The sequence below is a fragment of the Myzus persicae genome, unplaced genomic scaffold (genome assembly GCF_001856785.1).
Source record: "Myzus persicae strain clone G006 unplaced genomic scaffold, MPER_G0061.0, whole genome shotgun sequence".
Classification (NCBI taxonomy): Eukaryota; Metazoa; Arthropoda; class Insecta; order Hemiptera; family Aphididae; genus Myzus; species Myzus persicae.
In genome coordinates this window covers 321,965-342,532 of record NW_019103784.1, presented here as the reverse complement: position 1 = coordinate 342,532, position 20,568 = coordinate 321,965, and the positions used below count along the sequence as shown (strand labels likewise).

Below are 20,568 nucleotides of genomic sequence, written 5' to 3'. Positions count from 1 at the left end.
TAAGCATATTATGTGATGAGAGTAGTTTTTTTACATGAATTACTTGATTAAGAAGTAACACCCAATAGCACTTAACTTGCAAGTTCAAAAGGTAACGATATGTTTCAAATTTATAAAATATTAGGATTCCGATTTGTCGAGTTTCCCCCACCGCGTTCATCAGTATTATTTATTGATATAATATAAAACCAAAATGACAAACTGACTTTTTATGACTGGGCTGTGTGTAATACTATAATAGTAGTACCTATAGTACTACACTACTACCATAATAATATGTATTGTATTGATCCAAATAATGTCAATTGTATGAAAATAATAATTGTTTACACTATAAAAATATTAATATCATTATTGTTATTTGCGTTGATAATTTAAATTGTATTTTTAAGTTCCAATTGGTTTTTTTTAACCCCAGTTGAGAGCATAATATTATGCAGTATTGATTTCTTAGAACTAAAATGAATTAGTTTCTTTGACGTAAATGATAAAGTGCCAAAATTAAGTTATATTTTAAAATGTACGTTTGAAAATTTAATTACGTGATTATTTGGTTTTTAAATTCAATTACCTATTAAATAACGAAATATTTGAACATTTTTGTTTAACAGCCTTACGGTCTATTCATTTTAAAAATTACCTTTTCATAGTAGACCATTTTTAATCCAAGACAATTAAACCAAATTTAACAAATATTATTAAAAATCTCTAAACTCAAGTATTTTAATTTGTTGTTTAAGCAAGTACAAAACCTATATAATAAAATTATATGTTACGTTTAGGTAATACTAAAAGAATATATCTATTTTTTTTAAATTTCGATTTTTCAAATAAACATAAACTTTTAATATACTTCTAAAAATGTCATATTATATATAATATTTGTCGTTAAAATAGAATAGATAAAATAAAACAATTTATTGATTACATCGAGTGTACACTCTACAGTGTAAACACATTATTCGCAATAGTTGATTTTATTCCATTTAAAACGGTGTACTTGACTTTTCTCGTTCGACTTTCTCGCTGAATATGTGGTAGGTGCAAAGGTTCTTTAAGCGAGGACTTTGAGAGGAATGTTATTGTTGTATATCAACGAAAAATGAACGAACAAACGAACTTATTAAAATGGTAATTTGTTAAATACGGCATTTGAGTAAACTGCGTTTTTAATAATGTAGGTACCTACCTACCCACTGTATACAGTGAGGTCGGTGCCTAAAGTGTTCTTGAATTATTAATGAAACGTACTCACAATAATAAGCATTCAGCATGAAATAACTGCAGTACACGTTACACCAGACCATGCAGTTTTGACTTAAATGTAAATTATATTTAAAGTGGATACACTTTTAAGTCAAATATTATAATTCGTACGCGAGGGCGAAATGCCGAAATATTTGCACGAATAAATAATATCGAGACCGATCTCAGCTTTAATACCTACCACGCTGCAGCCTCGTCGAGTGGCTTATAATAAATTATTGTTGTATTATAATATTTATTATATAACCGGAGATTTACCGAGAAACCATTTTTTTCCGTTATTTTTTATAATATATTATTCGAACTCCTCGTAATAATTGTAAAGCAAATTTCCCATGCGTCTTTATCTCATACAGAATATATTAGAATATTTAGTAAGATAAAAACGTAATACCCCTTTTTAAATCTGATTCTTTTTACACACATTCTTTTTTTCATACGCCGGTTACCGAAAATATAGCCACAATATAATATACACACAACAGACAGTACAAAATCAATAGTTATACCCCAGTACCCCACAAATACATTTGGACGACGCTAGTTGAAACAACAAACAATAATAATAAAAACCGCACTAAGTACAAATAGTATTCAGGAGATTGTGTGTAAAAAAAAAAAGAAAAGAAAAGAACAGAACACTCAATTGTATTAAAATAAAACCGTAGTTATTGATTAGTGTAAAACCGAAACTATAATTCGCATCTTCGACGTCACTATAATAGTAGGTACCTACTGCGAGGATCCAATAATAATTTCAATTCTGTTTAAATAACTCTAATTCAATTTGTGTTGATTATTATTTAAGTGACAGAACAATATCGATTTGCGAAAGGAAAAAATCATTCAACCCTCAGTTGTAGAACGTTTATTGAAACGATAAATTATTACCGAACCGCTTAGGAGTAGTAATTAGCAATGCCGAAGAGTAACTTAGTTACAAATTAGTGTAACGAAATTACTTTTTAAGTAATTTGACGGCAATTTGATTGCATTTTATTGTAAGTCATTTATACTAAGTTACGTAAAATTACCAAATTATCCTATCGTTACTTTATTTTATTTTTTTAAACATTTTGAGAGCAATTATTGATAGTATGCATACATTTATATAACTTAGGTACTATTTTTTGACAGTTTAATGTTTTTAAACCTATATTTTGACAAACAAGATTAATTTTTAAAAAATAGGTAGGTAGGTAGGCTGTAATTTTTAATTAGTAATTTTAAAAATATTGAGTTATATTTAAAATAAATAACAATTATTGATTTCTTTATTCTTTGAGTGAATATTTTATATAATTTCATATATTTTATTGACATAATTACTTAAATGTATTGATGACATAATAATTAAGTTTTAGTTATATTTTTGAGAAGAAAAAGTAACTTTTATTGTAATGGAGTTATTTTTTAGTTCAAAAGTAATGTATACTTGCAGGCCAAATAGAATAAAATAACTTAAGAATAATTGAATTAGAATTTGAAAGGAAATTTACGTTGTAGGTAATTTAATTATTACCAAAAAAATTAACTTCCCAAACATTGGTAATTAGTGAAAACAGTGAAGATGTTGTTAAATTGTTGGCTTTTTATGTTGCTATACATTGCAGTTGGCTGTTTAATTTGTTAAAGCAACGAATGAATATGTTTAGCTTTTTTACCTCTCCCGAATTCTGAAATTGTTTTTGTAAACAACAAAAAACTTACAAAATAAATAGTGTTTGCTATTAACTTATTACTTAGTAGGTATGATAAGCGCATTCGGTGTTAGAGTGTATTTTATGACTTGGAGGCTTTAGCCGCCCACTGTTGAGACCACCAAACTTAACATAACACTCCTGTGGTTTGGTTATATAGTTAAATTAAACTGAAATAGGTCACAGCACCATTTCCTTTTTGAGTCTTTAAGGGAGACATAGCCCGACATTGATTTGATTGGCTAATTTTTTTGCCGTGATATTACATTTACGGGTGGCCAGAGTATGAGCTGTATTAACATGAATGGTAGTACTTAATAATACGAGTAGTGTATAATAGTATTTTCATTTTTAATCTGCGGTTTTGTTTGATATAAAATTTTGATGAGGGCTTTTAATATTAAACTAACATTTATTTTTGATGTTTTTGCATTTTGTTAAGTTTGATTATTTTCTTGAAATCTCAAATTTGGTCCTCATATACGTCCAAATTGGTTTTTGTAGGATTTTAGAGAGCCAAATAATATATGTTAATAAAAAGTTCCAATACATTTCTTGTAGTTTTTCATTATTTTAATGCAATTATCGTAAACTTAGTCAAATAGTTTTAAATTTTTTTTATTGTACAACATTATGCTCCGTTCTCAATATCAATCCTAAATGTATGATTTTCGAAATAATTATTATTTATCGTTTGTCGGCCGAAATCTAAACAAAAAAATAAAACAACGCCAATCTGGGTATATTAAGTATTTGTTTACATTGTTATTTTGTCAAAACTAAACAGTATAGTAATAATAATCCCATCAGCTTTGCCGATTTTAGATAATGCTCTTTGACTGCGCATGCATGAAGATTAAATTATTATTAAATGTTAATTTATATAATATAACTGGCGAGTTTCAATTCGGGTACGCTGCACAGTTGACAGATGTCAACCCGAAATTATCGGATAACTGATAAGTGAGAGTTGATAGTCAAAACAATGATGGTAGGCTTAGGGGCCACCATCACACCCATTATACATAATATACTTAAAAGCACGTTATACGCGGTTTTGGAATATTAGTTTATCGCATAGAACTACGAATGAGTGTTGAAATTTATTTTCAAACCATCGTCATTTTATGTCATAGACGAAATAAGAGCTCGGGGGTGTTCGTTTTTTTCCTGTTATTCGATTTATCGTACGATATCCCTTTGGAAATTTTACGACGAAACGATCGCCGTGCGCCGGTAGAATATAATGAAATACTATCCTCATACCTTTGTACTATATTTTTATAATATTATACATCCATAAATACGAAACTTTTAAAACGGCTATTTCGGTGCGTATAAAATAAAACATTTTCAATTTTACGACGTCAGAATTTATCCGTACAAAATGAAAACAAATGAAATAAAACGTGAATAAATTATAATAATATGATGTATTCTTTCCGCGTAAATGAAATATATAAAACTCTTGGATGAAATAATATAATATGTAATCAAATATAACCAAAACGTATTATCTCTTCTGCGTCTCAAAGTGTAGGGACGAACTGTAGTAATCTTTATATATTAGTTATGTGACGTTTCTGTCTGGCCACCACTGTGATCCATTATTATGATCTTCACCTTATATGTATTATGTGACGTAGTTTTGTACACAGGGACAGACTTATATATACTGTAGTTGTACAAGAATATATAGATAAGGAATTCCACTGAACTCGTGTCCTTAAATTAATCTTGTTTCACCATTCTATAGGTTGACAAATTGACTCTGATATTTTAACAGTGGGTATATTCTAATACATTTACCCAGCCTATCTTCGGCATTATGGTATATTATACCTGCAGGATAGTTTATAGTTTTTGTATCCTTATGAACGTTTTTCCAAATTATACCGAAACATGGCGGACGAGCTTAAATTATTATGAATTCGTTTTGTACACGGAGTTCCTAATCTAGTATGATAGTATATTATAGCCATAGAAATCTGTGGGCTTATATTACAACCTAACTAATATCGTCTATCGCCGTGGAAAATATGTTCGTAAATGGACAGAGAATAAAGTGAGCTTTAGACAATAGACTATTATTGTAATATTAGAAACTTTAATAAGATCCCTACCAGGCTTTATGTATTATGAAACACAATAGAATGCCATAGTCTACGTATATAACATCAACAAAAAACGTTGAAATACTTAAATATCAAATTGAACACCTTTATTAAACTACTTTAAGTATATTATAAAATGCACGATTCTTTAACTTAGTGTTCGTACTACATACTTAACAAGTTTATTTTAATAATTTTATTTACTATTATATGTGATAGTTATTGCAGAATTGACAAGTTGACAATTAGAAAAATGCAGGTTGAATAAACATTTTAATTGTATTATTTGTGATATATTTTATTCCCTGGTATTGACAATCGGTAAATAAAATATAAAAACAATTTTTGAGCTTTGATAGTTTATACTAGAAGCTATTAATAAAAAAAATAAAAAATATATATATATAATACGTACGAATTATTGGGAAAATATAGAAAAATAAAATATCTCTCTAAACAATGGTAGGAAAAATATCTGGACGGAATATATTGAGTTTTTTGCAAACTCAACGATAAATAAATCAAACCGTTTTCGATCAGTAAATTCATAATAATTTCCTTAGTATGCGACCTACCTACATTCACACCTTCGTTTAAATCGATAGACCAAAATTATTATTTTTTGTTTGTGATAGCTAAAATATTTAAACTTTCAATTTTTCAACATGTTATGAAGTCTATTTATTTCATAAATAGTTGTGATTTGATTTAATAATTAAAACTCGGGATGTTAAGTGTTCAACAAAATTGGATTTTCGTAGAATACAAGGAATTTTAATTAACATAGAACCACTATCGTTTTATATTCTATGTATTGTGAACTGTTTGCTTATTATCTTTTATTTAATTTGCTCGTGTACAACGTAATCCCAGGGGATGAAACCGTGGAACAGAACGATCAATTAAATGTGGCTTTTGTCTGAGAGAATCCTTCCTTCCGACGGCGGACAAAGCGATAATCGTTGAACGTCTTTCGAGGCTTTTTTATTTTATTTTTTTGTATATATATATTATATTAAATTGAGAAAGACTAAAATAGGGGTTGTTTTACACAATATGTCAAGCTCATTGTTGGCACAACTAATGTATAACGTGTGAATGAGAAACCCATCAATCTAAAACGTTCGTTTTAAGCTTGAAAATCATGCATCAAACGTGGACGTCGACCAAATACGATATTTTTCATTCGATCACCGAACCAACGTGGTGTACCTATGTCATATATATATATCGTGCAACAGGCGTCAATCAAACCTTCAGGTATACAAGAGTTGGTTTTCAATTTTATTCTTAGGAAAATGCAATGTTTCCTTTGTTAACCACAAGCCAATACGAAACACGAACGGTGCACGCGAATGGCACACGAAATGAGATTGATGGTTATTGGTTTCTATATTAGTTTATTGTAGATATAGACGTCTTTTTTTTATCGGGACTTAACAATTATTGAAATGATATTAAACTCTTTATTTTTTTGGACCATCAATCTCTTCGAATGCGTTCGTTCTACTTCTACACGACAAACGTATTAATAATAATTATTATTTCCCCTCACGTTTTCGTATTTACACAGTTAAAACAAATATAACTAGTACGATATTATACATAGTTCAAAATAATAACAACTGTTGTATATGCATATCATTATACGTTTAAACTAATGGAATACTCTCCACGTTATAAAAATATGTAAATTAAAAGTTTATTTTTTTAAACTTAATTATATTTTAAATTAAAATGTTTGAGATATCAAAGACAATAATGTACGCAATTCTAATTTCGGAAATAGTGTGTAACATATTTTGAAATAATAACTGGTTAAGAGTAATTTATTCACCCAAACTACACAACAGAAATAACATTCAAAATAATGTTAAATTATTATTTATTTATTTATTTTAATTTGTACAACAGAAATGTACGAGGTAAAAAATAAAAATGTAACTATTACAAATAATTTTTTTTACTATTTAATCTATTGTAATTTTAAATTAGTAAAAAAAAATAAGATAAAAATTGCATCAAATTCAAGATGCACATCAAACATATATTATTTTATAGATTAGAGATGTTAATATAGCTGAATTAAATATATTGTAAATTATTCAACAATTATCGAGAGAGTAAAAATGGTGCCAACTTGTATGTCATATAGATAATCTTATCTCTAAACGTCGATCAAAACAATTGGTTTTTACCCGGAATGATTTTGTATACCAAGTCATGAGATTTTTCGATGGAAGCTGTTCAAGAAAACGTAGAAAAAAATTGATTTTTAAATGATTTATGAAAAAATATGGAAATATAACGTACGTGAAATTTGTATTCATTTCGCGCATAATTCAAAACCTAATGACTTTCACGAATGTTTTTTTCGAAACCAAACTTTTCAAAAATTTCAAATACCAAAATGATTTTAATCAAATATTTGTGAAGTGTTTTTTTCACAAAAAATTGGTAGTATATCTATATTTTTGTGCACAACCCAAAAACTAATAATTTCCACTATAATTATTCTGGCAACGTTTTTTTTTTTATGGTAGTAAAATAAATAATGAAAAAAAAAATCAAATAATGGTTATAGCTAAATTAGAATCTTTCCTAGTGTCTCACACTGGGAAAACTTATAACATTTTTACCAAGCCCCCTTCACGGCACTTACGTAATAGGCAGCTATTATTTCTTCGAATCTGCTGTAGGTAAAGAATATCAATGCACTATTATCCATATAATATTCCCTCGAAAATTTGTTTAATCATTAACTATTTTGACTACACGATATATTATGATAAGTACCCATATTATACTTAATTGATGAGTTACGACTTTATATAATTAGTGTTATTTAACAGTACATATAAACAATTGTTTATTGCATTTTAAATCATATTATCATACTCACGAGTTGTCTAAAATTGATAATACAACCATTAATAGCTAACAGCCTATCCAAAGTGCATTCGCGAGTGTCTTTTGCCTGAGTAAAACTCTGAATGTCGGAGGCGGCTTACGCCTGAGTGTAAGGGGTATCTACACTTATTTGCCCATTATGATATGCACAAAAAACGTTGTCTAGCACTTTCAGTATATTCGTGTTTTGATAATAAGTGGGGAAATGGCTGAATCGTCGGAATAGTCGACAACAATAACAATGGAATAAAATATAATATTAAACTCACCGTACCTATCCTACTGGATCATATTTTAGGTATTTATTTACAGTTGAAAAGTCTATTCGATACGATAGGTAAACGAGCAAGTTCAAACACGATGTTCCGATTGTTATTTTTTTTTCTTCGTCGAATTCAAATGTCATTCGCAACATCATACATAGCGGTGGTGTAAAGTTACCCAGGAGATCGACAGCTATATTTTATTAGTCGAAAAATTATTGACGTCGTGTGATTTATTGTTGCGAACGCAGTATAGGTACCATCATAAATATTGTCAGTATTCATATTATTATACTCGTAGTAGGTACTAAGTACAGATGCACATGCGTGCAGATAGAATGCGAATAAACATGTTTACATTTAATTCCATATTTTAATATTATATACACATAATTCCACGGAGCATAATGAGATGGATATTGGTTTTACGTCTGGATGGACGTTTTTATTTTCTTCGGAAACATGACCGCTTTTCTCAGAGTTACAAAATATGTTCAAACATAATATTAATATAATTCCTTTATCGTGTAGCCACAGCAGCTGCAGATGGTACTACGAGAAGACCATTTAAATATAACTATTTAATTAATTAAAATTACATTTGCCATTTTGGGTAAATAGAAATTATCGTTTTTACTTTAAAAAATTAGCTGAAACATTTTCACATTTATTTAAAACTAGAAATCGCCAGTAGAAAATTAGCTTTAATGTTTTCGTTGAAATATAGGATATTTAAAATAAAAATTATTTTACGAAGTTTTAATTTAAAAGAACCAATTAATTTAGATGATTACTATTTTTTTATTATTAAAAAAAATAAATGTCAGTCATAATATAACAAAGTGTCTATAATTATTTAAAAAATGTATCATTAGAACTAAAATAATGACTAGTGTAACAATTAAAAACAATACAAATACAATTTGTTTGTATTATGACCACATACAATTTGTTCGATTTAAATTAACGAGTGCAAATTAATATAGGGCATCAGCTTCAATTATGGTAACGATTTCAGTATAAAATGCGTTAATAAAGGATATCACACAAACCGTATAGAACCATTACCGTTTACGTTGAGATGTTGTTCTTCTAATGAAACCCTATAAAAAAAAAATACATGTTTAATCGTTAAGAATTTTAATTCAAATTTAGTGTTGCTTATATTTTTTTATTTATTATTAAGTGGGTCAATGCTTAAAAAGTCGACGGAATTAATCTTAAAAAGGTGAAACTAAACACAATTCAATTCGTGATCGAAATAAAGAGTTATTGTTAAATTATGATTCTGACAAAATTATAATATGACGTATTTGACTATTTTGAGGTAAATTTTTGTGACCCACTAAACAAGCAGCCATAGATAATAATATTGAATCGAAATGGCTGGCAATAACGAAAGGTTTTAACGACTATAATGTACGATAAAGTACGATATACGCACTTTTTCTATCTTGCAATGTCCTATAACTTTATTTTATACTTAGATGTACCTCTATTCATATTATGCTTTTCGTTTGCACTACATTTTATTCTCGTACATTATTAGTTTTCTCGAAATACCATTTTGTTTCGTTCTTAATTACAAATTTAATCGCAACTCATTGCTATTCTAATAAACGTTGATAATTTAAACATTCTATAAACATTTGTTTAGATTACATGCCTGCGTCTTCGCACATTTAATATAAATTGCTATACAGTTGGAATATTACTGGGATAAATATTATTGTTTATGTAGGAAATGTGTTTACAACCATATTATGTTTTTAATAAGCCTACCTATGGCCTATACCTCTGAAATTTAAACATAAAATAGTATATTATATATGGTACCTAGGTATCGTCGTATATTTTACTTATAGTTTTCTTTAAATAGGTGCCTGTATCTATCTTGTTGTGTACTGTCGGGTATTAATGTTTCTGTTTAACTATACATACCAACAACTTTATTATAGTGATTATTCGTTCACATTGTTTGGACCTATATCCGTAAAAAATATTTACTTGAAATTCGACAACAGCATTGTTAGTTAGATTTGATTGCACACTTAGTATTAAATGTGGCGATGAGTGTTATTGATGTAAAATTTATTTTTTGAAATATAATTTTCATTTGAACTTTACTGGGAAATAACATAGATGTTTTTTATTTAAGTATTTTATTATTATTTAAGTAAGAACATGTTTTGATACATTAATCACCTCAATAAAATGTACAAATAAATAATCCGCGGAAATGCCGTGTCTCATGGATAATTGATTATACGAAGTAAAATAATTCAAATAGTTTGTCTCCCGTAAAATATATATGGAATCCGATCTCGGCCATTCGCAAGACTTTCAGTCGTTTTGCAAATAGTTTTTCAAAAATTCCCAGTCAAATATTTGAATATTTACAAAACTCCATATTTTGCAATCAGTATAATAATGCCGACTGTGGGGAATTTTCAGTCCATAGAAAAGTTTTGTGGACAATTTGAAAATATTCGTTGGACCTAGAAAAAAATTAGAAACCAAAAACAAAATATTTTTTCTATGTAATATCGATGAACGTCGTTGTCAAATAAAACATGAGTACTTACTACTTAATAAGTACCGAGTGTTTATGCCGTATTTTAATCATCGTAATATTATGTCTGCAGAACTGAGCGAAGCTGTCGACAAGGCGAAAGAGGAAGAAATCCAAATACCGTTCGGAGTTGGGGTGGCAGGTACGGTGGCGGAAACAAAGCAAGTCGTCAACATCAGGAACGCATACCAGGTAGGGGGAAACAACACAATCCTGTTTGTGATGGCAAATTGAAAATAAACTTTTTGAGAACCGTTTAGTGCATTATTTTCCGCCTGAGAACAGCCAGTGCGTTCAGGGCATATCGTCTGACCAAATGATTAAAAAATATAATACATCAGCAGTCTTGTACACTATATTTTTAAAAAGTATTCAAGTACAGGCACAGATAATCATTTGGAAATTTATTTAAAATACATATTTGAATAGGCTCCGTTAAAATGTATTTGCATACAAACTTAAATATTCTTAAAAAGTATTTATGGAAATAGTATATTTCAAATACTTTCTAGTTTTGTATAAAATAATTTTTTTTCCTCATCCTTTGACTGAACCAATTTTCATGTTTCACGTTAACTCACCGTGTCATTTGGTGGAACTTTAAAAATTTCAATTGATTTTTTTAACCAAATACTTTGATTTTCAGTTAAGTATAATTCACAGTAAAAAATATATGATTATATACTATATTCTCAATTTGTATTTTAAAATATAAAGTATAAAAAGAATTATTTAAGTATTTGAAAATTATTATTTGATTATATAGGTAAATATAGAAACTTTGAGAAAGTATTTAAATACGTTTTTTTTTTGTTACCTAGGTACTATTATTTGAATACTTGTACTCAATACTGTTACTCGATTGCGTACGTACTTTATAACACTGCATTACCCTTAATACAATAGTTGCTATTATTATTTAGGCTAGGATTCGATTTTTCCTAAAACGTTGTAGGTACAAAATGTAAAACACATTGGAAATCTAAAACGATAAGTCATTATATAAATCGTTTAAATATAATATTTTTAAACTCTAAGAATAATACAAAATATTAGGAGCTTAAAATAATATAAATATAAAAAAAATCCAAAATTATATTAAAAAAGTATTCGATCCTTGGTTATTCGAGAATTTACCAATGCTTTTAATCTTACTTTTTATCATCAAGTAATCTGCTTATTACTTAATATTATTGTTTTTATTTTTGCTTATGTACCTGCCACCTACTTTATTCTATTATGTTGGCAAAAGTTGCAACACGATAAAAAATAAAAATAAAAACTTCAAAAATATCCTAAAAATTAAAAAAAAAATACACTTTTAAATTTTATCAAAATAACTAGTATATGAACAATGTACTACACGTGAAGCACATTTTCCACTTTTGGAGCTACATAATTAATCACACACACACACACACACACACACACACACAAAATGAAAATGCGTCAAAATCCCAACTCTATTTATTATCGTACCCCATTACACCACCCGTGTCTGTACCGTTTTATGCGAGTACAAAGAGTTGTAATAAAAACAAAAAAAAATAATAAGAGATTAAACAGGAACACTGATGAATGTATATATTTATATATATTATTGTAAAAGTTGACGAACAAAAACCTATAATGAGCGATTAAATTGCATTATTATGGCCCTTGGGGATTGCCGATTGAACGGATGATCACATCACAATTGTATGTCCACACGTCGGTGTCTGGCCGATAGGTTATTAATCACCAGTCATTATAAATGACCAACGCATTTTTCGAATCGAATTGTATAACGTACGATTTTCGGTAGTCACCACTTGCACAGATATCGCGGTCGTCCGTCGTTTAGGTACCCTCGGACGTGCGTACAGTTTTTTTTTTATAAAAGTATAAAACGCAAATTGGCCCGGTTTCAAAAATTCACTGAATGAACAACCCAAAAAAAAAGTTACAAAACGGTTTTATATATGTATATTATAGTAGCTTGACCAAATTATACGTTTCAAAAAGTTCAAAAGTTACGATAAACGATACGAGTTTTATTAGTTCGTATTTTATCTTTTCGGTCGGTATCAAATTACCATTATTTTCAATCACTGCTATTTTTATGTTTTTTTTACATTTTTATTAGTTTCATAAATTAACTTTTAATATTTCTTACAGTTCCATTTGTAACGATAAATATTATATCATACTAAATATGCACACAACGCGCATTTAAATTTTAATAATTTTGAAAATTTATTCCTGATCATTATTCTTAGTTTTGTAAGTATAAGCACTAGAAATTAGAATTTAGAATACACATTTTTACTATCATATACAAATATTCTAGAACTGCTTGTACGCAAGTATAAAATTGGACTTTCTAAAATAAAAATATATTACATAATATTTTGAGGGTATAACCATAAAATAGGTAATTCATATAATCTAGTATACATCTGTAAATTAAGTTCTAAGTTGTAAATTTCATGTTTTTGTAAATGTTTACGTTCGATTATTAAAATATTGTTTATAAGCTCTAGAGCAACAAAATCACTACAGCAAAATAATTTGTTACATTTTCCACGCTTTAGCTCAAAGATTCGAAAACACTGCTTATAATTTCGATTATTTTATTTTTGTATTTATTCTCACATTCATCTTCAAGGACGACAAGTATAATGATTTAGAGGGATAGAGAATAAAGTGTAAAAACTTTTCAAGTACTCGGCAAAAAACTTTTTAACATAATTTTAAGGAAAACTATACGAGGAAAGTTTTTTTTATAATGACATAAAGTTATCGAGTCCATAAATTTTTAAAACGTATTATATTTCAATAATGTTTTGGTCAAACTTTTATGAACAAAAAAAAAAAAATAAATAAATTTAAGTAATTTTTCAATCTAAGAAATGTGGTTGCAGTTACACCTTTGTATACATTTATCGAATTATTCGAAATCGGTATTAATATCTCAAATACTTTACTAACATCTCTTATTATATTATTTATTTATAAATTTAATTAGGTTTCATACTAATATTTGAATATTCAAGGTTCATATAGTTACAGTGAATGAATACTGAGAGTCAATTAAATTATGGTAATTCTGAACATGTACCAATAATCTTTTTTAAATAGTTGGAAAAAATAATTTTTTAAATGTCCATACCATTAGTATCTATATGGTTATATTTTATGCAGATGATTGATCAAATACAAATTAAAAATATTCCGACCACTGAAAAAGTTATTATTAAAAAATTGGTAGGTGCACTATACATAGCCATATTAATTTTTTAATTTTCATTATCATTAACTCATATTAATCCTATGAACTAGTTCTAAAATTGTATAATGCAATTGGTGTAGTACAAAACTTATTTTAGAGACGTCATACCCAAATGACGGGTTGACTCAGTTTTTCTAACACATAAAATAGACATCTGACGTTAAGAAGAATCCATTTTGATCTGTTATTTATGTATTATAGAGTTGATTGGCTGTATGAACTATCATTCAATTTAATAGTAAGGATATTATCCAGAGCCCAAGTAAGCTTTGATTGATATTTTAGTTCTCACGCAAAAAATGAGCATTTAAAAATATGTAGTGATTTTACTGAGGTGCCGTTAATGAACACTTTCCTCCACAAATTAATATTCATGTGAAACTATTATTATTTATAACAAGAAAGAAAATATTTAAAATTGTAAAATGTACATAACTAATTAAACCAATCGTTTTGCATATCTATTATGTAGGGTGATTACTTTCTCTACAAGCCAGTTTAGCCTATTTTTAAAAATATTTTTGTCTTATAATATTTTGAATTACCTTTTAAGCCTTTAAGGAATATGTTTTAGAGATACAAACTTATATTTAAAATAGAAATCGCACTTACTTTATTTTGTTAATTTATAATCAGCCGATTTTTTACTGAAATTGTTGAACCATCTAAATATAAATGTGAATTAGTAGGTATTATCATTCAACTTTATGTTCTACAAATAATGGCACTATAAATAATAGTTTTACATAAAATATAAAATTATTTAAATAATATTTAGCTTAATAATTTATATATTTGAACAATACATAAAAATCATAAAGTATCTAGCAAAATATGAATATTAATCTCTATAAGCTTCATACTTTCAAAACAAAATATTAATATAGGTAGAATTATAGTTAACTATATCCTTAATATTTAAAGCTTAATAACTCAGGAACTACATGTTTATTTATAGTATACATTTATAAATCAACACTTTAAAGAAAAGCATCTCCCCAACAGCGCATACCAAAGTAAAAATTGTTTTTAGAAGAAAAAAAAATTGTATTGCCACTAATTGCACGAAAAATTAAAGTGTTTGAAAACATAGTAATTATAAAGTATAAAAGGTGTGTGAGTATACACGGTGAATCGCACTGTATAGCTGCAAACATTTTATAATTAAATATACTATGCAATATGCATTACCCGTATAGTGTTATTATTATTTATTTTTTTTTGTTCATTAAATTAGTACTAGGAAATATTTTTTTCGATAAATGAAATACAAATAACAAATACGGTTTTCCAAGTGTTTGGGATTCGTATGTTGGGCCAACTAACCATAATAAAAGTAATATACTCTAAACAAATTGGCTAATATTCAGAATGTGTACAATAAAGTACCCATGTAATGACATCCAAATGGCAAAAGTTTTTCGTTAAGAAATATCCTAAACAACTTATCTTTAATATTAGCTGGTTGTTGAAATAATCGATTAGGCTGACGGTTCAAAATGGTTACAGTGAGTAGATATCATTTTACAATAAGATATATTTAATATTGTCAAGAAAGTCAGTTATACTCGGTTGAAACTATTGAAAAAGTCTAAAGCATTAATTTAAATTACATTTGTTCAAACAATATTTTGGTCGGGCTGTGGTGCGGTTTTTTTCGCTGAACAGAGTATAGTACCTATTTATATTGTATTAATAAAATATTTAATATTTAAATGTTATTACAATATTTCTAATTTATATAGTATATACGATGTTTATTAGTTATACATCGCGTTTTTGTTTTTTTTTTTATAATGTCGCATGCTCATAACCTTTCGTCAATTTAAATTTAATCGCAGGTATATTGATATAATATCATGAGTGTAGACCATCTTTATTATATTTAGGTAATTAAACACCAAATAGAAAATCGACGACCAAAATGGCAAAACGTCTCCTAGTCTGTTCTCGCTTTCTCGGCTTTCCGATCCGATGTCACAGCTAATTTAAATCAGTCCTTACTCTTATGAACTACCAGCTATTGTTACTGCACCCGCTCAAACTAAAGACAGTGTATTTTGTATTTCAGTGAGCTATCTATACTGCTTATAACCAATGGTAATATTTACCACGAGAAAACTTAAACCAAAAAGTTTTTCGTATTGCCGAACCCGCAAAATAAAACTAATAATAACTTTAACGTTTTATTCAAGTGAAATTTTGAACGGAAGTTATCTCTTACGAAACTTTTCGATGCGTTTTCAAACATACCGTAATAATATAACATCAAATGAAAAATCTAAAATGCAACATAATATTATTATGGATACTGGAGAAAGGGGATTTAATTTTTGGACAATTCAAAAGAAAAGTCTTACGGTAATACAAGATAATAGTTGTAAGTGTTGACATGTGTATAGAGTGTCATGGCATATTATAAGAGTCAAAAAAATAAAATATACTAAAAGTAATGATCATTTATTTTTTTGTTTGATTTTAAGACTCAGAAATTGAAAATATTTGTCTGTATTCAATTCGTATCCAATGTGTATTTATTGCTTTTGAAAGCTTTCATATTATTATATAATTTATCACGATTTGGCTGTAATTATTGCAGCATTTATATTTATTTTATTTTTTATAATATTATTATGAGTTCATAATTTATAATAATATATTATGAGTAGAAAATTATATGCCATGTTATATTTTATACAACGCCAATATAAACAAACGTGATATTTTCTTCGTGTTTTCTGCTTGCAATAAATTTTATAATCTTTCACTACACCCACATGGATTGTTTCCGTCTTACTAATACAAGCGACTGCAATAGGTATTGCAAAATATGTGAGTTCAGAAGAATGCACCGTTAAATTTTAACTCGAGGGGAATCGACCTATTAATATAAATTTAGAGGTAAAAATATTATTCTAATAATTTTGTAGGTTTTTTTTTATTGATATTTTCATTTTAAAGCGAGTTATCATAAGTAGAGATACAACAGGGATGTGATTTACATGCGATATAAAATAGTAAATTATGGAATTAATTTTGTTAAAATATGCAAAAACATGATAAAATATAATATATAGGTACAATAAATGATTACCAATATTGATGCCCTCCCATTATGGGATATTATAAGTTATTCGTAACTTTAAATATGGTAATAAGTCAATCTACCCTTAAGTTGAAATTAACGACACAAAACGAATTTTGCTGAACACAAATTTGCAATTTTATGAGCGATACCTATATTATAAGACGGAGACAACACTTGCTCCACGAGTAAACGAAATCGGCTGATCGAAAAATAAATATTACGAGTTGTGGTGTGATTAATCAAAATTTTTTTAGTCGAATATACGTAATGTAACTATAATATAATTCACATTTTTAACTGTCAAATAAATAATTAGTAGGTAGGGCAAGGTTAACGATGATGTTGACGACTGTTAGTGCGTAATGTGTATAATCGCTGTGTAGCGTTTAAATTATTAAATTGATAATTTTTTAATTACTGCGCCTTTAGAAACCTCGCTTCTAAGTAAATAATTGTACGGACGGCACTATATTATAGTATAATCAATAGGACGTAACGCCTCCAATGCCAGTGGCACACTTACGTGGGAGTTCACGTCTCCAGAGCAAACAAACTTTTTGGATGGGACTGAGTGTGCACATGAAATATTTAGCAACACAAAAATCCTCAAAAAAATTGTTCGAACATAATAATATATACCATTACGTGTTACTTCTGAGTAAATTTTTACTATATTGTATCTGGAGTATATATTCTTGTACAGTAACTACTAACTATATTTACTTATTGCGAATTTGATTTATCATATTGTCCCGATAAATTTTAGTAAACGCTTCAACGCTTGTATAACGCTTACATTATTGTAAAACGTGTTTATCGAATTTTTCAGATGTTTGAAAGTAGAACATTTTGCAGGGTAAACGTTCTGTACTCATATTAATGTTTAGTATTTTCGCATTATATTTGTAATGAAATGTTGCAGCGAAGTAAACAGTTCTATATATTATACAAATACTATCAAAATTCGAAATGCTCTAACGTTTATGTTAGATTCAGAGCAGAGCGTAAACATATTGATTTTACATTAATAAGTATTTATATTAGTTTTGTATTTAAAAACGCTTTTTAAAGTGTAAAAAATCCTTTGATTTTCAATTTTTTACTCAGGCAGTAAATCTATTCTGTACTTTGAAAGATCAAAGGCAAACAATTCGCAGTATTTTTCAAAATAATATGAAATTAAAAAAAAAAAAAATACCTAAAAATGTTAATATTATTATTAAAATAATATTGTTTGGTAGGTAGGTAATTCTAGTTATCAAACAGTTAAACTGTCCTAGCTCAGAATCGTTAAGTTAGTGTTAGAATGGGCGTTAAAGAAAAACAAAGTTCCAGTAATTTAAAAAATAATGGGTAAAAACAAAACAAATTTAGGAAAAACAGGAATTTATTAAACCAGTTTTTGACAAAAAATATTTTCCTATTTTGTTGTAATTCAAAGACAAATAACCATATATTATATTATTATACTTGTTATGTAATTTTAAACATTCATAAAAATAAAAATCCACAACAAAGTGTTAAATTTGAATTATATAATTATACTATTTGGTTTGATGATTAAGGATATATTATTATTGAACTTAAAATTTAAACTTAACTTACAATTATTACTGTGTATATTAATTAATTTAGGTAAATTACGGTTTACGATTATCGAATTATTATTTAAAAAAAGTAAATTTGAATATTATATTATTTTTCTCAGAAGCTGTTGGTGTCATTATAATTTTTCCAAATGAGTAAAATGTTGCAAGCAAAGTTTCAGAAATTCGAGCTTTACTATTCAAATTTCTACGAACTTATACTTAATTTATTATACTACGGTTCTTACGCATGTTTTCTGTTTTTTAAAAGTGAAATATTTTTAATTAGAGGATGCTATTCAAAACGTTGTTATTTTGTTTAAATATTCAACGAGCTAGAGTTTCATATAAATTAAAAAAGAGTAGGTACTTAAAACATTTTAATTGAACATTTATCCCGTTTGGGTTTCTTTACAATTTTGCATTCCTAATGAATGTATTTAATTTTGGAGGGAACGAAATTAATGTGTTCACCGGGGGAAAAATGGATATTATTCGCTACACGTATACCAGTTATAACGTAGAACAAAATCAACCGATATATTATTTTCTTGTTAAATCAAAATGTAGGCTCCTAAAACACGTACGGTACTCGCACGTTCATAGTATAATTTAGGTACCTAATATCGAATATCGTTTAAGCTATTGGCGAAACAATATAATAAATGTATCAGCTACAAAACACACACACACACACACACACACACATACACATACGCACACACACTTGTGTCATGGTCGTGTTTTTGTTTTGGTTCTGATGTCCGATAACGAATCGATTTCGAAACAACTACAACTTACCTACTATTCTCCTTTTATTTAGCTCTGTATATACATCACAAAATACAATAATAATAATAATGACTATGCGGTAGTTAACGATAATACAGTATTATGGATCCGGTAGGTACCTATATGTTATATAGATATACCTTTTTAAGAAAAAAAGTTTTAAACTCACGTTTTACACGTTCCAGCTGTATATTTAGTATGCCGTCATGCAGTCGTAATATTATTCCGGGCTGCATATTATTATATATTTCGTCCATTGTGATATATGTACATAATATTACATAATGCATTATACTGGGAAATACGTATTGATCATAATATTTTCCTTTTTTGGTTAGGTGTATCAGACATGCCAAGTTCGATGTATAAATAGGTATATAATATTATAATATAGTGTATACGCGTATTTTATGCTGTCGTGTTCAGTTTATCTAATAATAATAATAATAATAATAATAATAATAATATTCCAAGCTCTCGAAATTGTGAGGTGGCCCGACAACAAATACATCACAGATATAATTATATTATATTAATATTATGCACTGGATGATTCACCGTTCGTACTTATTCCCTCCGCTGTATCATCCTACACTGTCTGAAAAGACTTCCAGAACGCTATGGTGAGGTGAAAAAGTCGGCATTTGGAGTGCTGACGATCTTTGGATGGACACATTCTTGCGAGCAAGCGTTGTCTAATAATAATAAAAACTTAAGTAAGAAGCCAACTAACAAATACAAATCTAGGGTCGATCTTGAACCTTAAAACTACTCCATTTTATTGTTGTATTTAATATATTTTAAATAAACTATGACACTGTTATAATACTATTGTATGACATGAACATTACTTATACATTATACTACGTTGACACTCAACGACTTATAACTTATAACAAAGTACTAACTGCTAAATATGATAACATGTAGTGGTGATATAATTATTATTATTATTATTACAGTGTTACCTTATCATAACATCTTCCTTCTTTTTTTTTTTTTTTTT

General features: G+C 27.8%; 1 protein-coding gene across 3 annotated transcripts in view; it reads left to right on the top strand.

Moving 5' to 3' along the window:
- Positions 1-20,568, top strand: part of LOC111035302 (cGMP-specific 3',5'-cyclic phosphodiesterase) — a 93,437-nt gene that overhangs the window by 54,669 nt on the left and 18,200 nt on the right. For all 3 annotated transcript variants that reach the window (XM_022316865.1, XM_022316866.1, XM_022316867.1), the window contains one exon: positions 10,899-11,017. In XM_022316865.1, the coding sequence (XP_022172557.1) occupies positions 10,899-11,017 (119 nt within the window). The remainder of the gene's footprint in view (positions 1-10,898; positions 11,018-20,568) is intronic.